This window comes from Diadema antillarum, unplaced genomic scaffold, assembly GCF_040938485.1.
Source record: "Diadema antillarum isolate AM-2024a unplaced genomic scaffold, OU_Dant_1.0 seq00000423_RagTag, whole genome shotgun sequence".
Lineage (NCBI taxonomy): Eukaryota > Metazoa > Echinodermata > Echinoidea > Diadematoida > Diadematidae > Diadema > Diadema antillarum.
The window spans coordinates 612,330-633,418 of NW_027271406.1; the positions used below are offsets into that span (position 1 = coordinate 612,330).

General features: G+C 38.2%; 1 protein-coding gene across 1 annotated transcript; it reads left to right on the top strand.

Annotated features, from left to right (window-relative positions):
• Positions 1-1,309: 1,309 nt before the first annotated feature.
• On the top strand, positions 1,310-14,673 carry LOC139732422 (methionine aminopeptidase 2-like). Its single transcript, XM_071643285.1, has 12 exons — positions 1,310-1,449; positions 3,732-3,827; positions 4,278-4,442; positions 5,328-5,433; positions 6,203-6,364; positions 6,698-6,879; positions 7,495-7,589; positions 9,246-9,446; positions 10,232-10,347; positions 11,175-11,305; positions 13,295-13,433; positions 14,459-14,673. The coding sequence occupies exons 1-11, from the start codon at positions 1,311-1,313 to the stop codon at positions 13,414-13,416; spliced, it is 1,515 nt and encodes a 504-aa protein (XP_071499386.1). The 5' UTR covers position 1,310; the 3' UTR covers positions 13,417-13,433; positions 14,459-14,673.
• Positions 14,674-21,089: the final 6,416 nt, after the last annotated feature.

The following is a 21,089-nucleotide window of genomic DNA, read 5'->3' on the forward strand; positions in this document are numbered from 1 at the left end:
AGTGTCTGATTAACTTTTTTGTTAGAGTAGCATGTGCTGAATCCTTTTGTTGTGTTCATAAATGACTCTTTGTTCTTTTTGGACACCACAAGATTTGTGACATGTATACGATTCACAGTATTATCCAGTAAATGGCTTCCCATTAATTGTGTACCTTTCTCAATCAATTTGTTTTCTTACAACTGTGTATTTCTATTACTTTGTATAGGGTGTAACAGCAGTTTAGTTTTGCTTCCAGACTTATTATGTTTAATGTGTGAAAGTTTTGTTTTGTCTTGACTCTATCATTGGTCCAGAAAGATATGCTGTACACTTGTCTTTTGAAAGAGTGGCTGCAAGAACTTGAGCCAGCCACACATTGTATGATTTCGTGATATAGCTAAATGTGGAATATATTCAGATTTATATTCAGTTGAATAAAATGGCTGTACACGGCTTGTATAGAAATTCAGATATGGAAATATATAGGCAACGACTCTGTATCACTGTTCTGTAACATGCCTGAGGGTAGGCCTACCGCAGTGTGTCAATTGATGCAGTCGATATGCTGTGTGTATAATTGGTACCATACATATGGATATAATATGCTTGACTGAAATTTTTACTTTATTTTCTGTCACTTTAATCATAAGCATTATTTGTCCAATATCTCATTATAATCCAAGTAAATGCCATATTCTAGACTAAGCACTGGTATCTATTTTGAATAATTATATGGGACTGTGTGTGAGAGATAGTGTGTTTCTTGTTGGTACATGTAGGTATAAGATACCCGAAAACACTTGCATCCAAAAACAACAACAACAACAAAACACTGAAGTTATACACTTGAACATGTGCTACAATATAAAGATAATTATGTCCAGAATGATGTAACAATTAGCTGTTGTAAAGAGGAATTTTTGACCACTTAAAATTTAAGTTAGTCTGAAAATAGTAAGTACAGTTGTATGTAAATACATGTAGGCCTATAGGCCTATAACAATTTTACAATGAAAATTTGATCAAAATTGGATACTGGAAATTAGGGGAGTTATATTCCTTTATAGCAGAAAGATATACTGTAATTTTCGTCTGTTTTTAGACACGATCAATCAAAAAATGTGAGGTGATGACATCATGAGCTCGGTGTAACGGTGGTACCTGGTATATCGGCTTGGGTATGAGTACTGAATACTAGTACATTGTACATGACTGTACAGTGTATTGGCAAAGACCCGTAGGAGCTTTGGGATTGTGATTTATGATTGTTGGATCGAGCGCCCTCAATCCCTTTCACGAGTGTGGTGTATGTCGAAGACGTGAAAAACATGGCAGCAGTGGTGGACCCCGTGGAAACAGAAGTGGTGGAGAATGGTGCCCAAGATGTAATCGAAGGCAATGATCCACCAGAACAAACTGGTTCTGAAGCAAAGAAAAAGCGAAGGAGAAAGAAGAAGAAGAATACAGGTAAATTTACCTCGAGGATGGTAGCGTTTTTATCGATTGCCCTTTACGTATTCGTTCAAGTTTATGTGTGTAGTGACGATCTCGAGACCAACGCGTGACTGTGCTGTTATGTGGCTGCTGAATGAATGTAGGGTCTGCTAGACACAGCTTGCACAGCACAGTGACACAGTGTATCTGGTGTTCACATACCCTGACATAGTGAGTTGTGTTGCGTAGCTCCATGATTCAATCTCTTGTTCGCATGCTGAAAATATTGCCATAAATTACCCTACGACATCGGCGACAGAGCCATCATTGACATCGCCCATCGGTCCGTTCCAAACTTTAACTGGTGTAGTACTTAGTAGAACTCTGGTCTAATAACATTGGTTAGTATAATAGACCGTACATTGTCATTGTAGATGTCCATGCATGTAAAATCAGCATTATTTTAGGATTAAGTTTAGGTAGGCTCATTCAATAGATATCAAAAAATGTTCTACGTTCTTCAAAAGAACTCTCATTGCAAAGTAAAAAACCACAAAATCATACCTTGTGCCTTGGAACTTCAAAAATATGATTTTAATCAGTAAAAACTGACCCCGAAATTTCATTACAGTATGCAAAAAAAAATATGAGTTAATTTTTTTACCACAAACCACTGCGATATCGCGCAATAGCTGTGATCGAACCTTGAGCATGTGCACTCTGAAATCTACGTCGTCTGCTACGTCACCGCTCAGCGCCTGCTAGTGACTGGTGCGCGTCCAAGGCATCAGGGAGTCCCGTTTCGCACAAGGCATCGCCTGAAGTACCGGCTGGCAAAACTATGCTGTACTCGTTTATTTGCAGGGTGGCCTACTGTAGCGGCGCGGCGTTTGGCGTCATGCGATGCGTATGTCAAAGTCAAATCGCTCATTATCGATATGCGTGCATGTGTCAACGGCTACCCACGGAGGTGGAAGGAATTTCTGAATAACTAACGTTAGACTAAGTTAGGTTTTTTTTTTTTGGTGAAATTCAACAAATTTAAATTAATGACAATGAAAAGAAGGCAAGTTTGTTGCATGGCATTTGTATGTTTGTATGCAAACTTCAACGTATACAACTCCTATAGACGCACGTATGGGTTTGTTCCTGCGCGCGTGGAGATAATGCAACCACACGCAAACTTTGACTCGAGATCGGCTGAAAACTGTCTTGCAGTGCCCTACTTCCAGCTGCCACACACCCGTTGTGCTGGCTAGCGCAGCTTAGGTTGTGCATTGAAGAAATCGTACATCACCTAAGCTTTCCAAAAATGTCAAACAAAATAATGAAGTTTGCATTTAATATAGGTAAACAGACAAACAAAGACAAAACTTAACGAACTTTCGCTGCAAATTTGGTACGATACATGTACGTCACGAATCATCGCAATTTGCGCTGAAATTCCGGCTTTCCGAAGGCAACTGCCACCTTCACTGGTAAGTGAAAATCCTGTATTTTCGATACGTATCGAAAAATGCCTGTTCACACAAAGTGAAAACTAATATCCTTCCACTTTTCCATTGACACATGCACTAAAAATTCGCAGCGATAGCACAACGATCATCCCGCATACAACACGTATGCCTATGGGGATACAGTGACGCACAGCGCACATTGAATTTCGGTGCATATACAGTTCTGTACGCGGCAGTGGCAGCTAGGGCAATTGGCGGTGCCTTTTTTGATATTAGATGGCTAACGCATGATATTAGATGGCTAACTTCATTTTCAGATTGTGCAGACAGCATTCGCCACAATCACAAATTAGAGGCTCGCAAAAGAGATGTTTTGAGCAACATGAAAGTCAAAGTCAATGTCTTAGCTTCCCGATAACTGATTGTTTCCAAATTTATGTGTGTGATTGGAAATAAGCTAATAAGTGATGTCTGTAATTTTAGTGCAATTTGGTTGAGCAGAATTCAAGATATCTACATGTACATACATACATGTACATGGATACCAAAGTACATTATTTGTCATTAGTGCCAGAAATTGTCTGACTGTTGGACTTGAAATGCTTTCTATAATCTTGATGAAGATAAATCTTTAAATGAACATGACATGCAATGATCACCAAATTTTATATTAATGTTTATGTGCATACAACAATTGAGGAGAGGGTAATGCTTTCAAGTATTAGTTTATATTCATGACCAATACACAGAGTACTGTAAAGCCAGAAATTTTTGCATGCATTTTAATTTCGCAAATTTCGCAAGAGCCAACATTCGCAGAATGGTTTTACAGTAATCCTTCATTTTGTGTTTCTGTAGGTGAAGGAAACCAAGGAGAGGCTGTTGTCAATGGTGACATTGAGAAGGTCACTGAAGATCTGAACAAGCAAACACTTAGTGAGAGTAAGCACAATGGTGAGTATACAATGTATGTTCATGATATTGTCAATTTGCCTCGGATCGCAGAGCCTGCAGTCAGAAACAAGTAAAATGTCTGCTTATTGCAAGTCCTCAAATTTGGGCAAAGCCAAGTGAGAAGAACCACAGACATCATATAATGTGACAAACATTACAACTGTGAGCATTCAAGTTACAATCTGTAGAAGAAGTTTAAAGAAACAGAAACTCATGCAGTAAAGTATAGACTCTCGGTTCAATATTGTTCCCTTGTAGTTGGTATTGAGTGATAGCGATAGGTTTCAATCTTATGTCATTTGCAACTGTGTATCATGGGACCTAGATATTACTTTCACATACCATCATAGAAAAAAGAATGTGGCAGTATGTTCTTTGGATCTAGCATGACTCCAAATGTGACCTCTGTGAATGTTTTCCAAACTGCAATAATCTGCTTGTTTTTCCCAGGACACGTAAATGGAGCAGATGCTGAGGAGAAGGATGAGGAAGGAGAGGAAGGTGGGGAAGGTGCAGGAGGTGCCGGGAAGAAGAAGAGAAAGCGGAAGAAGAAGAAGGGTGGTGCAGGAGACGGAGCAGAGGGTCAGGGGAATGTGAGCAGTGGTGGCAGTAAAGGTATGACTCCATTTTCCATGAAATGACTAATACAGTTTATGCTGGCAGTGTTCTCTTTACTTTGTTGAGAAATGATAACTTACTGTACTTTCAAACAGGTCTCCCCTCCCCCTCCCCCACCCCCACCCCCACCCCGTGTATTTGTATATTCTTGCAATGTCAGAGGCTCAGTTTTGTATTGATTGTTTGTGGTTAACCAGTACTACCTTTCAGACCATGTTTAAAGAAGAACACAAAACTTGCTTTGCTAGATGGCACATTTTGCACATATGCAAGTAATTGTACAATCTGAATGGACTGGTTTTGATTCTATTGTATTATAAACAATTGTATTAAAGCAGATGTGGGATATCATTAGTGGTGAAGAGAGGACTGAAAAGCAGAGATAGTGCTATTTCAATAGACCTAGTAATGCCTGGAATTGTATTGTTTTATGTACACATCTGCTGACAAGTGATAGTACGTAGCCCAGCTATTTTTTTTTTTTAACCCTGTGCCATTAGTATGTCGGTAAGTTTCCTGTTTTATGTTATTTGGCTATCTCATAATATCCTCCAGATAGATGCAAATAGTCAAATCTTAAAAAGAGAATAAGTTAATATCGCTACTATGTATCTCACTTTAAGAATTGCCTCTTTGTCGTAGAAGAGTTCAAGAGTACATATGTCAAATCAAAAAGTACTGAACATAGTAAATATTTATGAATTAAAATATTTTGACAGGAGATATTGTGCAGATATTGCAAACTGTTTTGCACCACAGACCTCTCAATTGATGAAGCAGTCCAATGAATCAGTGTAGAGCAAGCAATGGATGGAAGTGTCCAGTGTTTTCATTGCCCTTGCTAAACTATTAAACACCATATTCATTTTGTTCTCTTCCCAGCTAAGGGTGTGAAACAGACTTCTCCACCTACAATACCCATCTCACAGCTGTTTGCAGGAGGACCGTACCCACTGGGAGAGGAGTTGACTCACCCCACAGTTGATGGGTAACTATGACAACATGAAAGACAAAGACACACATCCACACACACTCACACACACATATGTGTGCAGTCATAGACACTTAAAAACACACACACAAGCACCCACAGCATGCAAATGTATATATATACAAAAAAAGATTTCAGCTTCAAACAGTGATCGCACGTTACTGAGGTTGAGTGTTGCTGCATGAAAGGGACAGTTAAAGTTGCTTTAACATTAAGATGCAAATAGATATCAGACCTCAGTAAAATATAATATTGTATTGTATCTATCACAACCAATTTGACAAATTGCCCTTCATCGACATATACTATGCTGATGAAGGGCAATTTGTCAATCAGTTGTAATAAACATAACTCAAGCAAGAATTCATATCTCTTTGGTTTCCCCACCAAGGGTGGGCCAGGTGATTAAATCGAGTTTTGTTTTTTGTTTTCTCAAATACAGGTGAGGTATTACTGAACCTAACCTTGGTGTTCTGTAGAATGTTGTGCTTATGCTGTTGTTGGGACTTATGGTTAGTTGCACTCATTAGGAAATTTCACAAACCGTTTGGAATTTAGTTCATGTATTAAATCATGGTTCTTGTGATCTGAGTAGTCACCTTTTAGCAATAACTAGGCTATGAGTGTGAGTATGCTTTATACCTGTTGAATGTAAAAGAGGAAGCATTTGCGAATAGTGTATAGCAATATAAATGTTGGTAGTAATGATATTACTGTCAAGGTTTGTTTGTTTTTTTGTGCTTTTGCTTTTGCTTTCACTAAAAAGGAAAACTGCAGAGTGGAGAGTGACAAATGAGGAGAAGCGGGCACTGGACAGAGCTCAGAATGATGTCTACAATGACTTGAGACAGGCTGCAGAGGCTCACAGACAGGTCCGGGAATACGTGCAGGGTTTCATAAAACCAGGCTTGACCATGATAGATATATGGTGAGTAGCACTGGACCATTGACAACTGGAACTGCCATTCTAAACATATAAAATTTGGATGCATCATTTTCATATCTCACTTCACACACATGTACTTCAGAGTACTACCTTATGCAATTGTACTACCAAAAATGTCCTAGCAGGATGATTCACTCTATATGTTGACTATTTTTGTTGGTATAATTTTGTACTGTCTTGTCTGTACTTGTACTGTTGCTTTGTCCTGATTTTACCCCTAATTTTGACAATCTTCATTTGGGCCAAGAAATGTATGAGGGTCATATACAATTTAATATATTGAATTTTTTTTCTTTCTTTTTTTAATCTCTGCAGTGAGAGGTTAGAGACAGCTTCCAGAAAACTGATTGATGAGAATGGTCTCAAGGCAGGCCTTGCCTTCCCTACTGGCTGCTCCCTCAATCACTGTGCCGCTCACTACACCCCCAACGCCGGTGACACGACTGTCCTCCAGTATGATGACGTGTGCAAGATTGACTTTGGAACACACATCAATGGTGAGCCCTATGCTTGGAAGCTATCATCCTTTTTATGTATGGATTTTCCAGTGTATTACAGTGTGAGGATATCTGCCCTTATTGGGTTTGAAAATGTTGGTATTAATGCAGCCAAGCGTTTACTATATTGCAGGGGTGTAGGGCAATTATCCCCTGGGCAATTACCCCAGACCCTTCCCCTTCCCCTGACCATAATCTTAATCCTGAACCTAATCCTAACCCTAACCCAAACTCTAATGCTAAACCAAACCCTAACCCTAATCTTTACTCTAACCTTATCACTAACCAGTATTTAGCAGGGAGGGGGGGGGGGGGGTAATTGCCCTGATATGATACTGCAGCAGTGTAAATAGACATCCATGACAACTGAACGTCTGCAAGTATTGCAGTACAATTTTTGTCGTTCGAGCATAATGGTGAGACTCTCCGACTTCAGATTTTGAGAAATATATGAAAATGCTGATGACATGTTCTTAACCAAAATCTGCTTTCTCATCTTATTTGTGAATAAAAGAAGAATGTTTATTGATTTGCATGCTCTTCCAAGTAAATTTTTTCTGTGTAAGATTTGCCGTAGGAGAAAATTGAAAATGTTTTCAATTTTTCTTCTTTTAGGTCGAATCATTGACTGTGCGTTCACAGTGACGTTTAACCCTAGATATGATCAACTTCTAGCAGCAGTGAAAGATGCCACAAATACTGGAATAAGGGTAAGACATTTGAGTCTTCAGTTATGCATGACCTGCAGGCAATATTAAATCTTCTTTTGTGATATGCCCTATATGTACACCAAGGGACTTTTTCATTATTAATCTTTTATGTGCTCAGGCAGTTAGACTTGTGTGCTTTTTCATTAGAATTCATAAATTCCTCTAAACTTGACGTAATTATAAGTTAGGCAACCCACTTGGGAGCAGTCATGTGCCTTAGTCCAACAAGAAGACCATGGTGACACAATGGGGATTAAGGAGATTAGTTAATCTCTATTTAGTGGCAGTTAGTTTCCAGACATCTGTGCCAAGCAGTGAAGAAAGCATTGTAACAAATCACAATAATGTTGTTAGTCATAATGATGCTGTGTTAAATGCCAGTGTCTTTTTCAACATCACCAAGAATAGACAACAGCCGAACCACAGTTCCTTATTAAGATTATATGATTGTGTTCAAGGACTAAAGAGCTCCTTAGGTCTTGCTGGATTTTTCTTTTTCTAAATATAGTATAAACCAGAGTGACACCATGTCTTGTACTGTGTATTGACCGTAGTAATCTCTGTTAACTCAATGTGCTTCAAGAAAGAGTCAAAGACTCTTGATATTTACTTTTTATACACCCAACAAAATTCTTCAGGTAAATGTTATGTATCTCAGAACCGTTCACATTTTTACCCTTAGGAGTCTGTATACATGAACTATTATAGCACAATATGCTGTCTCAAGTTTATGCCTGTAATGTATACCAGTATTTGGAATATGGTACAGTGTTTTATCTAATGTTGACACTTTGATCAAGATCTCTTTGATCGTTGATTCACTGACATTGATGATAAATTAGGGTTACTGGGTATTCCACTTTCCTGAGTGCAGAATGAACAGGATGGTATTGCACAACCACAAGTAGCCAACCTTCCTGTTTTGTTGGTAGGCTCTGTCACCATGTGGTGTAATAATTTCCTGTAACAGAGGTCTCACAGGAGATGCCTTTCATTTGAACTCTTGAAAAAGAGTGGGAACTTTTCTTGTGATACTTCTATCACTCAGAACAGGATACATTGACACAACCTAAAGACTGTAATAGCTTCAGAGTACACTGACCAGTTTTTTACTCATTTCCAAAGGTTTCCTTGTGTGAGTGATACTGTTGATATATACTGACAGCATATTGAAACATGAAAGTATTAAAATGAAAGCTTGAAAGCATGTGATGATACAATGCTCACACTCGATAAAACTGAAACAGGCATAAAAATGACTTCTTTCCAAAGAGAAAAGATGCAATTTTTAATGAGACTAAAACTTGTGCTGATAAAAGAAGAAAGTAAAATTGCATTTCTGTAGTAAATGATATGATTTTAAGAGATGTGCAATGGTATGAAACTCTGACGATGTAGTGGGTGTGCTGGTCCATGTTATGGCAATCACTCCATCAACAGGTTACAATTTCTACTTGGTTTTTAATTTCATTCTTAGATATTAAAGCTGAAGAAAAAAAGAAGTTCTCCTTACTCTATTTGATGTATAAGAATGAGATTATAGGTATTTGCTATTATGTTATCTCTATTTTACCCCTTATCTTGTAGTAAGTACAGTTCTTACTCTCTTGACATATAAGTGTATATTCCCTATGTTATCTTGATAACCTCCCACAGGAAGCTGGTATTGATGTGAGACTATGCGATGTTGGAGAGAGAATACAGGAGGTCATGGAGTCTTACGAAGTGGAACTCGACGGCACCACATATCAGGTCAAACCCATCCGCAACCTCAATGGGCACTCCATCGGGCCCTACAGGATACATGCTGGCAAGACCGTGCCCATCGTCAAAGGGGGCGAGGCTACGAGGATGGAGGTATAATGCGTGCGGTTGCAAGAACATCACCACATGCACAAACTCACCTCACAAGCAAATCAGTTTTCAGTCACTACTGTAAAGCCAGGAATTTTCGCGTGCATGAAATTTTTTTTTTTTGCGAATTTCTTGAGGAGCCAAGGTTCACAAAATTAAAATGCGAGCAAAAGTTCTTGTCTACACTATATGCATTGAATGCCAGTGGTAATTGCCGAAAATTTCATTCCATGTAAAAGGCTGTCGGCTCCAGTTTGCGAAAGTTTCGTGCCACAAATGCTTCTAGTTTATGGTAGCGTGTATACCTTGCTGTGATACTAATGTGCAAGTTATGTAGATGTACTTGCAATTGAATCCCATTAGCAAATGATTCTTGTTTGTCTTTGTGGTCACAATCATGATGATGAAATCAGCTCATTGTTATGTACTCTTTACCAGGGTTTTACCAATATGGTGATGTCCTAATTTGCTTCAGCCCATGGATTACTTTTGTTTTCCAAAATGCTGTGAAAATAAATGGAAAATATTAACCAAATGTAATTTGTAGCTCAGTATAAGTTCATTTGAATTTTTGCTGTGAACTTTGTCTTGCCAACCAGATTGATAAGAAATTTTTGTCCAGAAATTTTACCATTTAACCCAGTTATCATTTTTCTGTTGGTAAGGGCTGGTGGAGTAGTGTCCATTTGAAATTAAGTTTATCAGTTTGATGGGTATATAATTTCTTATCTGTGTGACAGTATCTATGGTTTATCCTTTTTCCCGTTCCTCTAACCAATCTCTTGTAGGAGAATGAATTTTATGCCATCGAGACATTTGGGAGCACTGGGAAAGGATATGTAAGAGATGACATGGAGACTTCACATTACATGAAGAACTTTGAAGTGGGCCATGTGCCTCTGAGGTGAGTCTACTTGCAGTATTTCTCTATAGCCTCATTTTAAAGGGATAGTATAGTATTGGTGGAGATAGGATTAGGCTTTTAACTTTTTGTGAAATACCAAGAAACCACTTACGAAATAGTACTGAGTATAACATTCTAAGAGGAATTCCAAGTTTATTTGATGAAAATCAGTTTTTGGAATGGCTGTGACATCCAAAAACAAAGTAAAACAAAGTGATCATAACAAAAGGTGGGTTCCACCTTTTATTATGATCGCTCTGTTTTGGATATCTCAGCCATTTCAAAACCAATTTTCTTCAAGTAAACATTGAATTCCTCTTAGAATTACATGCTCTTTCATATTTCGTAAGAAGTTTTTCATTATCTCACTGAAAAATGTTAGTAAAGAGAAGATAGGTCTCACTCAACACTACGATCCCTTAAACAGAGCCTTTCAAACTAGAGTTACCACAGCAACGTCTGGGTAACAAGCACCATTTTGAAGGGTTACGTGAATAATCATTATATCACAGATGCTTGGCTTGGTGAATTGAGAAATAACACATCTGCAGGTACAAATGACCTTTTATTGCTCATGTGCAAAGTGGACCTTGCATGAAATCTGTGGTTTAGTAGGTAAAATAACTCTGGAAATATAAGTATTTGTAGATATTACTCAAAGTTACCAATCAGAATGGAATAGTAGTTTGTAAAGACAGGTAGTGGCACATAATGTGAGTGATTTATTCCTGATTCTATCAAAAACAGTGAAGAAAAGATTGATATTTTTAAAAGAATGAGGGTAAATGTGATGCATTTGATCTTGCTGTTTGGATCAATATCTGCAGAATGGCGAGATCAAAGGCCCTTCTGAACGTCATCAACAACAACTTTGGGACGCTTGCCTTCTGCCGCCGCTGGCTGGACCGACTCGGAGAGACCAAATACCTGATGGCTCTAAAGAATCTGTGTGACAATGGTGAGAAAAATTTCTCTGTATATGTTGGAGCTTTATAATGCTGTGAAGTGAAGAATAACAGAGATGTACTGTAAAACATGATATATTGGTGGTATGAAATTTTCCCGATTTGGAGCCGATGGCCTTTTCTGCGGCATGAAATGTTCGCGAATTGCCACTGGCGTGCAATGCATACAGTGTAGACAAGAAGTTTCATGCACATTTCAAATGTCGCGAAAATAGAATGCATGCGGACAGTTCTCATTTTTTAGTACATCCATACGTGTACACACTCTCTCATAGAAAGAGAATCCATTGAGGAAGGGCAAAAAAACCCAAGATATTTTATAGCATGACAGCTAATTGTAGGTATTGAGAAGGGTGGCATGTGTTTACATAGATATTGTGCCATGCAGTAAAAATGGCTGTTCTGACTGATTGTGTTGGTGCTTGGCAGCACAAAGGTTAACTTCCTGCATTTTCCATGATTGTGTCTGTAATGTGCTGTTTGTAACCATGTATGTCAGTTTTTGTTGAAAATTGGTGAGAAAACATTTCTTCCGTAAGAACAAAAAGATTCTGTTTTATGAAACAGCAGGAATTTTTGTAAACTGAAAGCCCATTTTATTCTATGTCTTTTATTGCTTGTTCTCTCACATTGTGAATGAAACCTCATTGTTATGCCTCCGCCACGAAGTGGTGCCGGAGGCATTATGTTTTCGGGTTGTCCGTCCGTCCGTCTGTCCGTCCGTCCGTCCGTCCGTCCGTCCTTCCGTCCGTCCGTCCGTCCGTCCGTCCTTCCGTCCGTCCGTCCTTCCGTCCGTCCGTCCTTCCGTCCGTCCGTAATGAATTTTGTGGACAGGGTAACTACCAAAACCTTTTGAGGTATCCTAATGAAACTTGGCATGTATGTGTATTAGGGGGTGAAGTTGTGCCTATCAACTTTTGGGTGCACATGCTCAAGGTCAAAGGTCAAAAGGTCAAGGTCAAATGCTCAAAATTTTACAATTTCCCCCATATCTATGCAATGCCTGAAGATATTTTCTTGAAACTTAGTGTATACATGTACTACCCAATTAAGATTCTCTGGTGAAAGTTTGGGGTCATGAGGTCAAAAGGTCAAAGGTCAAAAGGTCAAGTAAAATGTTAAAATTTTACTTTTTTCTCTGTATCTTGGAAATTGTTCAAGGTATCTTCATGGAACATAGTGTATATGCATCTACTGACTGGCAGTGGTTATCTAGGGAATTTAGGGTTCATGGGGTCAAAGGTCAGGGGTCAAAGGTCAAGGGCAATACTTCAAAATCTTACTATTTTCCTTATATTTATGCAATGCCAGCAGGATTTTTTTTTTTTTTTAGACTTGATGTACACGTATGCATGTCTAACCCAATAGAGTTTCTCTGGGATTTTTTTTTGCCAAGAAGGTCAAAGGTCAAAAGGTCAAAGATCAAGTGAAAGTGCTGAACTTACTTTTTTCTCCATATCTCGGAAGTGGCTCAAGTTATCTTGAAACTTAGTACATGCTGAATTTATGTATGTTCTGCCTGACAGTGCTTCTCTTATAAATGAAAGGCCAGATGAAAATGATAACAATTTACTGTTCAGTACAGAAATTGCGCTTTTTCTCCATACCTTGAAAATTACTCAGTGCATAAACTTATGAAATGGTCAAAGTCAAGTTAAAGTTTTTAAATCCCCAAATACATGCTCTCCTATTCATCCAATTAAACATAGGTCAAGGAAGGTAAACATTCAATACATTTGTGACAAACATGTCATTTTAATATTTTGCCAATTTTGTGAAAATGTAATCACACATTGTCCACATGTACTATAGACCTATTAGGAGAATCATGCATTATGGCGGAGGCATACCAGTCGCCATAGCGACATTTCTAGTTACTTATGTCATTTAGAATCTTTCAAAGGACTCTCATGCTAGCGTGAAAAAAGCGACTCGGAAAAGAAGACGAAAAAATTGTTTTCAAACTTGTGTTTGTGTTGCAGGACTGGTTGACCCATACCCACCCCTGTGTGACGTGAAGGGATGCTATACAGCTCAGTTTGAGCACACCATCATGCTGAGACCGACGTACAAGGAAGTGGTCAGCCGTGGCAAGGACTACTAGACCGTTGTAATCCAGATGTGAGTCTGCTAGCTCTTGAGTAACCAAAGCCAGTTACAGATCATCTGAAGACTTAGCTGTTATGGAGTGAGAAATCAATTCTAATCTCTACAAGAAATGACTTCCAGAAACTCTGGCATTATACGCATTAGTGAAGTGTATTTCTTTTGCCCCTTGCAGAATTTCTTAATCCTGGTTTACATCAGTTTCCCCATTTTATGATGAGGCAGTTAACAAAGAAAACAGTGGGATGTATGACCCGTTATGTCAGTGCTAGGTATGTTGCTTTGTTTGATTGTGAGGATCTTCATTTTGTGTAGGAAGAGAATTTCAAGTATGCAGAGGAAAAATCAAATTTCAACTTGAATCAGGTTTAATCACTCGATCTCAACAGCCTTACAGGGACTGTGAATACAAAATAAAAAAGTTAAAAATCACAATGACCCCTATTTCAGAAAGGGTTGGTCCTTATGTTCTTCTTGTTGAAGCCGAGGAGGGGTTACCATTTACTCACAGCCTATTCCCTCCACCCCCACCTTGTACATGAAAGCATCCTTGCACCCTGCTATGGCTCTGTTTGTACAAATAAAGGGATTGTACGACAGTGCCTATAAACCACATGCCCTGGTCTTATTTTGGGGTGTTTTTTTTTTTTTTTTTTTTGGGGGGGGGGGGGGAGGGGGCAATCAAACCTGTGGGGCAAGTAAAGTGTAAAGACACAATTATCTTCAGAGTATTTGTTACTTGCCTGATTGGGCAAGTGGGGACCATTGCTGATTCTTCTGCTTTTATGATACTCCATTGATTAGTACTTTATAGTGCCGTTCATGTGCATTATTCGTGATTTATGGCATTGTATGCTGCCCCCCCTTTTTTTTTCTAAATCGTAGGTTGCTGCTTATTACTTTTTTCAGTTGCAAGGAAAGTACTCACATACTCAATGTACATGTATGAAGTGATTTTATCATATGCATGTTTCTGGTTTATGACTGTGAGTACATGGATATATATCAAAAAGCTTTTAATTGATTTGCTTTACAATTAGGTGGATTAAAACAGTATGTGTTGAGATGCAGCCTATTTTGTCAGCCCAAGATGTGATGACTACAGCACAGTGTACTGGTCTCTCACCCGTCAGTGAGTTTGTTTTGATTGAGTGGATTGCATTTCATCGCAGATCTTAGTGAATTGCATTGATGCTTCCATGATTCAATGTACAAACTGTGTCTCAGTGAGGTAAACTGGGGAACTACACTGACAGATGCCAGAAATGTCTTTAAAAAAATCTGCATTGTGGGGGGGGGGGGGGGGGGGAATGGATTATACAATCTGTGTGTCATCTCACATTACAAATGACCTCAAGAAATGTTTCAAGTTTACCTACTATATATGGTTTACAGGTGACCTTATTGATTGTGGAGATTTCGTTCAAATCAGACTTCAAATTTTAATTGTAGTGTCAAAACTTGTCCGTGGGATCTGATGGGATATGTTACACTATCATCCATAGTGTGCATGTTGAATGCTTGATGTACAATTCATTTTCCCCAGACTGCAGTGTATGTGCGGAAAAACAAAACAAAAAAAATTGAAAAAAAAAATCAGTAAAGGTTTGACAAAGTTAAACCAAACCATTCAAGAAGTTTTTGATGTAATGATGATTCCATCGTGCCACTTCATCCAAGTGGGAAATCTACAAGAATTTGTGGCAATGATATCATTCTTATGTTGCAACTGCTGAAAATGTGGAATCTCCCTCTGGAGGGGGACTTTGAATGGAATTAACCAAACATTAAAAAATTGTGACTTGTGAAAAGGATTTTCAGTATCCCCACAAACACTTTAATTGATATTTTTCACTATTTGTTATGCATTTACTGAGTCCACATACATGTATATACGTGGTAAAATCTCCATAGTTAAACAAATGAAAAGATGTTCTTGTACAATTTGTTGTGAATCATAACCAAGTGCAGGAAATGATGTGTTATTTAGTCAATCACATATGGGTTCATTCAACTGATGGTATGTTTTGGAGCTATCAAGAAAGAGAGGCATAATCTCAATGTGAATTCAAAAGGAGACTTCCAAAGAATGTCAAATGTCAAAGTAAGAAAGACTTGACTGAAAAGCTTTATAAAGACAAATATTGACAATCCAGTAGTATAATGTGAATGACACCGATACTTGTTAACTTGGCATACTTGTTTCTGCAGAGATTCTGCATTGTTGGGGGCTTCTTATCCTTTTTGTGTGTGTATGTGTGCATAAAGTTGCAGCAATGTGTTGCTGCACTAAATTTTCATTTAAGTGTTAGCATGATCCAGAAGAGTTGAAAAATTGCAAGGCACATGTCATAAGGTGTCCCTCTTGGTTGGTATAAAGTGAGGCAAGACAGATGCTTGCTGTAGTTATCTGGTGTACAAATGTCAAAGCACAAAGCAATGTTTCTCCAAGTGTCTGTAAAGTTACAATTGTATGTCATAAATGCAAATTACACGCCATCTCTGAGATGATGATATCCCCTCCTTAGTGCTACATTGGTACTATGGTGATCTTTACATTGTCTGAGGGTTCGTTGACTTTTTTCTCCTGGGACAGTTGCTCCTACGAAATCTCTCCACGCTAGGCCGAACATAAATTCTACCCACAAACAACCCCAACCCAAATCCTAATCTTCGCATCAAACTAGACCTAAAGACTCATCACAACCCTTATCCTAAGATCTAACCCTAAGTCCTCGAAGAAAGTAAGACCAGAGCAATTGTCGGAGGAGCAAATGTCGTGTCACAGTCACCACCTTTGAGATGTTTAGTTTCAGCGCTAGTTCATCTAGTGTCAGTTACACATGGCAGTGAGATCTCAAGGAACTTTATGCTCCATAATATATTACATCCATTTAAATCTACATCTGTTCTATTTGGAAAGATCTGCATGCCTAATAGATACAAAATACAGTGTATACACATAATTTAATATGTGTAGTGTATTAGACCTTGGCTTCTGCTGTGTATTTGTTTTCCCCCCTCATGAATGGAAACTATTTGTCTATTTTATTTTTCAAATTTCTCTCTGAATATGCTTTATGAATAATCCACATACATGTAGTGTGATAAACTGTCACCAAAAACAACTTATGATATTAGTGGGTATTAGGTCATTTGGTTTTGTGTTTGTGCATTTCAGGAGCAGCATGCACATGTCCGATCATCATGATAGAGTGGACGTAATGCAAAATTTAAAGCTATTTGAACACAAACTTGAAACATTTGCAGTTATCATATGGTTGTGGCTAGCCCTAGTTTTTGGTAATGAGAAGAAGTTAGGCTGCGTTATTGGCTTGCGAAAGATTGACACTATTTAGAATAACCGTCAAAAATAAACAATGGAAATGAAAACCATGCTATTACCACAGACGGATGATGTGCTCTTGGAAGGTAGACTTGGGCTTGTGCAATGTATGCAACATGTACAATGTATCTGACTTGAGAATATCTGAGTGATTGTCACGTTCATGTGGTATGCCTGTACTTCTCCACAGAAATGTAGCTGCTTTTTGTGTGTTTTTTACAAGTCTGTTTCCTTTCTCTTTTCCCCCTGGCTCTCATGCATAGAACACTGCATTTGCAGTATAGTGTTTAAATTTCTTTTCCATTGTGTAAATTCTCACTACAGTGTAGTTTCAGTTTGTAGTGTACAATAACAGAAGGAAATCTAAAGGGAAAATTATATACACGTTGTATGTTTGTGTAGAGAAGGAAACAGAGTGGAGACATTCAGAGCACTAAGTTGTCTTTTATTGCAGAAGAAATATGACCGACACAAGTCTGTGGACACTATGGCCCGAATTCACGAAGGTGGTACAAATGAAACCATGGTTTAAACCATGGACAAAAATCATGGAGCGCCAAGTGTTGCACGGAATATTTCGTTACAAAATTGGTCATTTCGTCGACAAAATGACCGTTACGTTAACGAAATTATCACTTCGTGGACGAAATGTTCATTTAGTTACAAAATGTTGTCATTTCATTACAAAATAAACATTTCATCGACGAAATGACCGATTTTGTAACGAAATATTCCATGTGACACTTGGTGCTCCATGGTTTTTGTCCATGGTTTAAACCATGGTTTCATTTGTACCACCTTCTCGAATTCGGGCCTAGGAATATTAACCCATTGAAGACTAGTCCCAAGTATACTCGGGTTAGGTGTCTATGAGAAATGTGTGTTATAGCGAAATCAGCTTATTCCTCAACAGGTTAACCCTGCCCAGGCCATACATGTGTAAAAACACGCACACACACACACACACAAGCCAAAACAAAACAAAGCAAACAAAAACAACAACAAAAAAGTTCACCCACAATGTCCCTCCGTGACTTTTGTGTAAAATGGAACCTGGCAGTGCTTGGGTAGGAACAATGGCAGACCCCTTGGAAATAGCAGTGCTAGTGTAGAAGAGGGTCTTCCGAGTAAATAAGACCATCGAGGAAGGCGCCATGTTTGCTTTTCCTTTCAGCACATGTGTGCAAAATGTGCGTGATTGACCTTCCTTAGTTCAAGTTTTTCATGTAGTTTGTAAGAAAAAAAAATCTTGTACTGAATGCTGGCCTTTTAATACAGTCATTTTCACCTGTGTATGTCAACATTTCGTAAATCTTTAACTTAACATTTGCTTTTAAGTTGACACTTCTTTATATTCCAAACTGCCTTTGAAAACAAAAGCATTTGAGATTAGTCATAAATAGAACATAGTGCAAATTGCTTTGTCTGTAGTTTAAAAAACACAACAAAAACAAACATACAGGGTGTTTGACTACCGGATATTTGGTGAAATTGTCTATTTGTTATGCCAAAGTAATTTCCAATGAAGGCCTGAAGATGATACATGTACACTGTACATGAAGACTGATTATGATACAGCTGCCTTTGATCTGTGAGGAAAGCTACATGTAGATACCGCATCTCAATTGCCCTGAATCTTCTTTTTTTGTGTGTTTATGTATAGAGAAAAACAATGAAAATAATAATATTCTGATGACATTCTTTCTTTCAGTTTTAGAATCTCAGTATTCACATCCAGAACATTCATGCACTCTTCCTACAGCTGTATATATACATGTACGAATTTAATTTTTGCTTAGTGTGAAAAACACAGTTCCAAAGCTATTATCCTTATTGTATTTTACAGCATGTACATGTACAGTGTACCTGTAAACTTTTCCTTTGAAGTTAAATATTGTACACGATCATGTTGATGCAAGGTGAGAACATCTCTATCCCTTTGTATTTTCAGGCTTTGGGGCATTGGTAATCCTAGATTTGTTTCTTTTTTTCAAGCCTGTATATACACGTACAATGTATCTGAAGCTGTATATGCTTGTATGATATGTTATTAAAGGACGGGCCTTTGTTGCCTGTGTTTTGTCGGATATATGAAAAAACAAAAACCAAACAAGCAGTAAGTGATGTTAAGTCCACCGTGGACACATACCGAAATTGATTTTAGTCCATGGGGCTTCATCAAGTTTGATATGTACATGTATTTTGATGCACAATATGATCCAGTTGTAAAAACAAGAAGCAAAAAGAGAGAATGATCAAATGCATCGTGGACAGAAATTTGTTCATGCAGTGTTGGTGTATACACATCTCCATTGAGTTGCGATCACTTTATAAAGGGATCGTATAGTTTTGGTTGAGACCTAATTTCAGGTTTCTAACATTTTTTGGTGAGATAATGAGAAACCTCTTCTGAAATATGAAAGAGCATGTGATTCCATGAGGAATTCAACATTTATTTGATGAAAATTGGTCTTGAAATGGCTGAGATATCCAAAACAGAGCGATTCTAATTAAGTGTGGGACCCACACTTTATTACGATCGCTTTATTTTACTTTGTTTTTAGATGTTTCAGTCATTCCAAACCCGATTTTAATCAAAAAAACTTTGAATTTCTCTTGAAATGGTATGCTCTGTACTATTTCATAAGTGTTTTCTTGGTATCTTGCAAAAACTTAAAAGCCCAATTCTCATTTCCACCAATACTGTACCATCACTTTAAGCTGCCTTTGGAGAGCTGTATAAATCATAGTAAGATGCCAAATACAGTAAGAATGTACAAGTACATGTATAAACCTGTGTCATCAAAATAAAAGTTATTGTTTGATCATGACGAAAAAGTGGTTCATGCTCAAAATCGGGCGTTGCTGTTAATGTTTCCAATTTTGTGTAAATTGTTTGCTGATGTACCCTCCCCCCCAAAAAAAAAACAAACAAAAAAAATTTAAAAAATAAAAAAAAAGAAAAAAGGAAAAGGGGTCAGAAGCCATTGACAACTACTGAGTTATGTGTTTGGTGAGACTGGTACCATGGTGATGGTGGTGTGTTGGCAGCGTGCAGGAACATTGAAACGGTACACTGTTATTAAGTAAGAGATCAGTACAAACCAACTTATCTTCACACTTGTTTACTTGAACCCCTGGAGATGATGCGAGACACAGATCACAGTGCCCTTGCCTCTGATGTAGCCACCTCGATAGAGCAACTCATGAATGTGTCTATTCCAAATGTACGATGTAGATCAAAGTTGATAATGTATTACAAGAATGTTAGGGGGTGGGTATGGCAGGGGCTTTTATATTACTAGTATTCAAATTGTACGGTAATTGCGCAGGATGATTTTTCACTGTGCTGTGTTCATTTACCAGTGGCATTCATGTATTAAGTGGAATTACACTTAAATTTTCACCCCTGTTAGGTTAGATGGGCATGATTTAGTAGTAGTAAACCAATGTGTTACATGCTCTAACCTAGTGAAGGTTTAAATGTTTGTGTGCATGTTATAGATTGTAATTGTGACTAGTTCTGCATGTGAGTGATATGATTTTTGTCCCCGCCGAACGAGTTCGAGCAGGGGACTATGAAACGGGCTCCGTACGTGTGTGTGTCCGTGTGTCCGTCCGTCCGTCTGTCCGTCCGTCTGTCTGTGCGTCCGTGTGTGATCAAAATGTTCAATTTGCTACTTCTCTGTCATTTATGAGCCAATTTTGATTCTGTTTGCTTTATATGATAGCACTACATGGGAGCTTTGAAACTTCTACACAGAATTTCAGTTGTGACCTTTGACCTTGACCTTTGACCTATATTGTACATTTTGCTTCAAAATGCTACTCCTTCGCCATTTCTAACCCGATTTCGATTCCGTTTGCTTTATGTGATGGCACTAGGTGAGGGCTTCAAAACTTCTACACAGAATTTTGACCTTTGACTTCTTTGACCTTTGACCTTGATTTTTGACCTATATTGTACATTGGCTACAAAATGCTACTCCTTCGCCATTTCTAACCCGATTTCGATTCCGTTTGCTTTATGTGATGGCACTAGGTGAGGGCTTCAAAACTTCTACACAGAATTTTGACCTTTGACTTCTTTGACCTTTGACCTTGATTTTTGACCGATATTGTACATTGGCTACAAAATGCTACTCCTTTGCCATTTCTAACCCGATTTCGATTCCGTTTGCTTTTTGTGATGGCACTAGGTGAGGGCTTCAAAACTTCTACACAGAATTTTGACCTTTGACTTCTTTGACCTTTGACCTTGATTTTTTACCGATATTGTACATTTTGCTACTAAATGCTACTTCCGGCGGGGACATATTTTACGC

Excerpts from the sequence above, each read along its gene's own strand:
- LOC139732422 (XM_071643285.1), top strand. The coding sequence starts at position 1,311 with ATGGCAGCAGTGGTGGACCCCGTGGAAACAGAAGTGGTGGAGAATGGT. Across the intron at positions 1,450-3,731 it reads AAAGAAGAAGAAGAATACAG|GTGAAGGAAACCAAGGAGAG; the intron begins GTAAATTTACCT and ends GTGTTTCTGTAG. Across the intron at positions 10,348-11,174 it reads GTGGGCCATGTGCCTCTGAG|AATGGCGAGATCAAAGGCCC; the intron begins GTGAGTCTACTT and ends CAATATCTGCAG.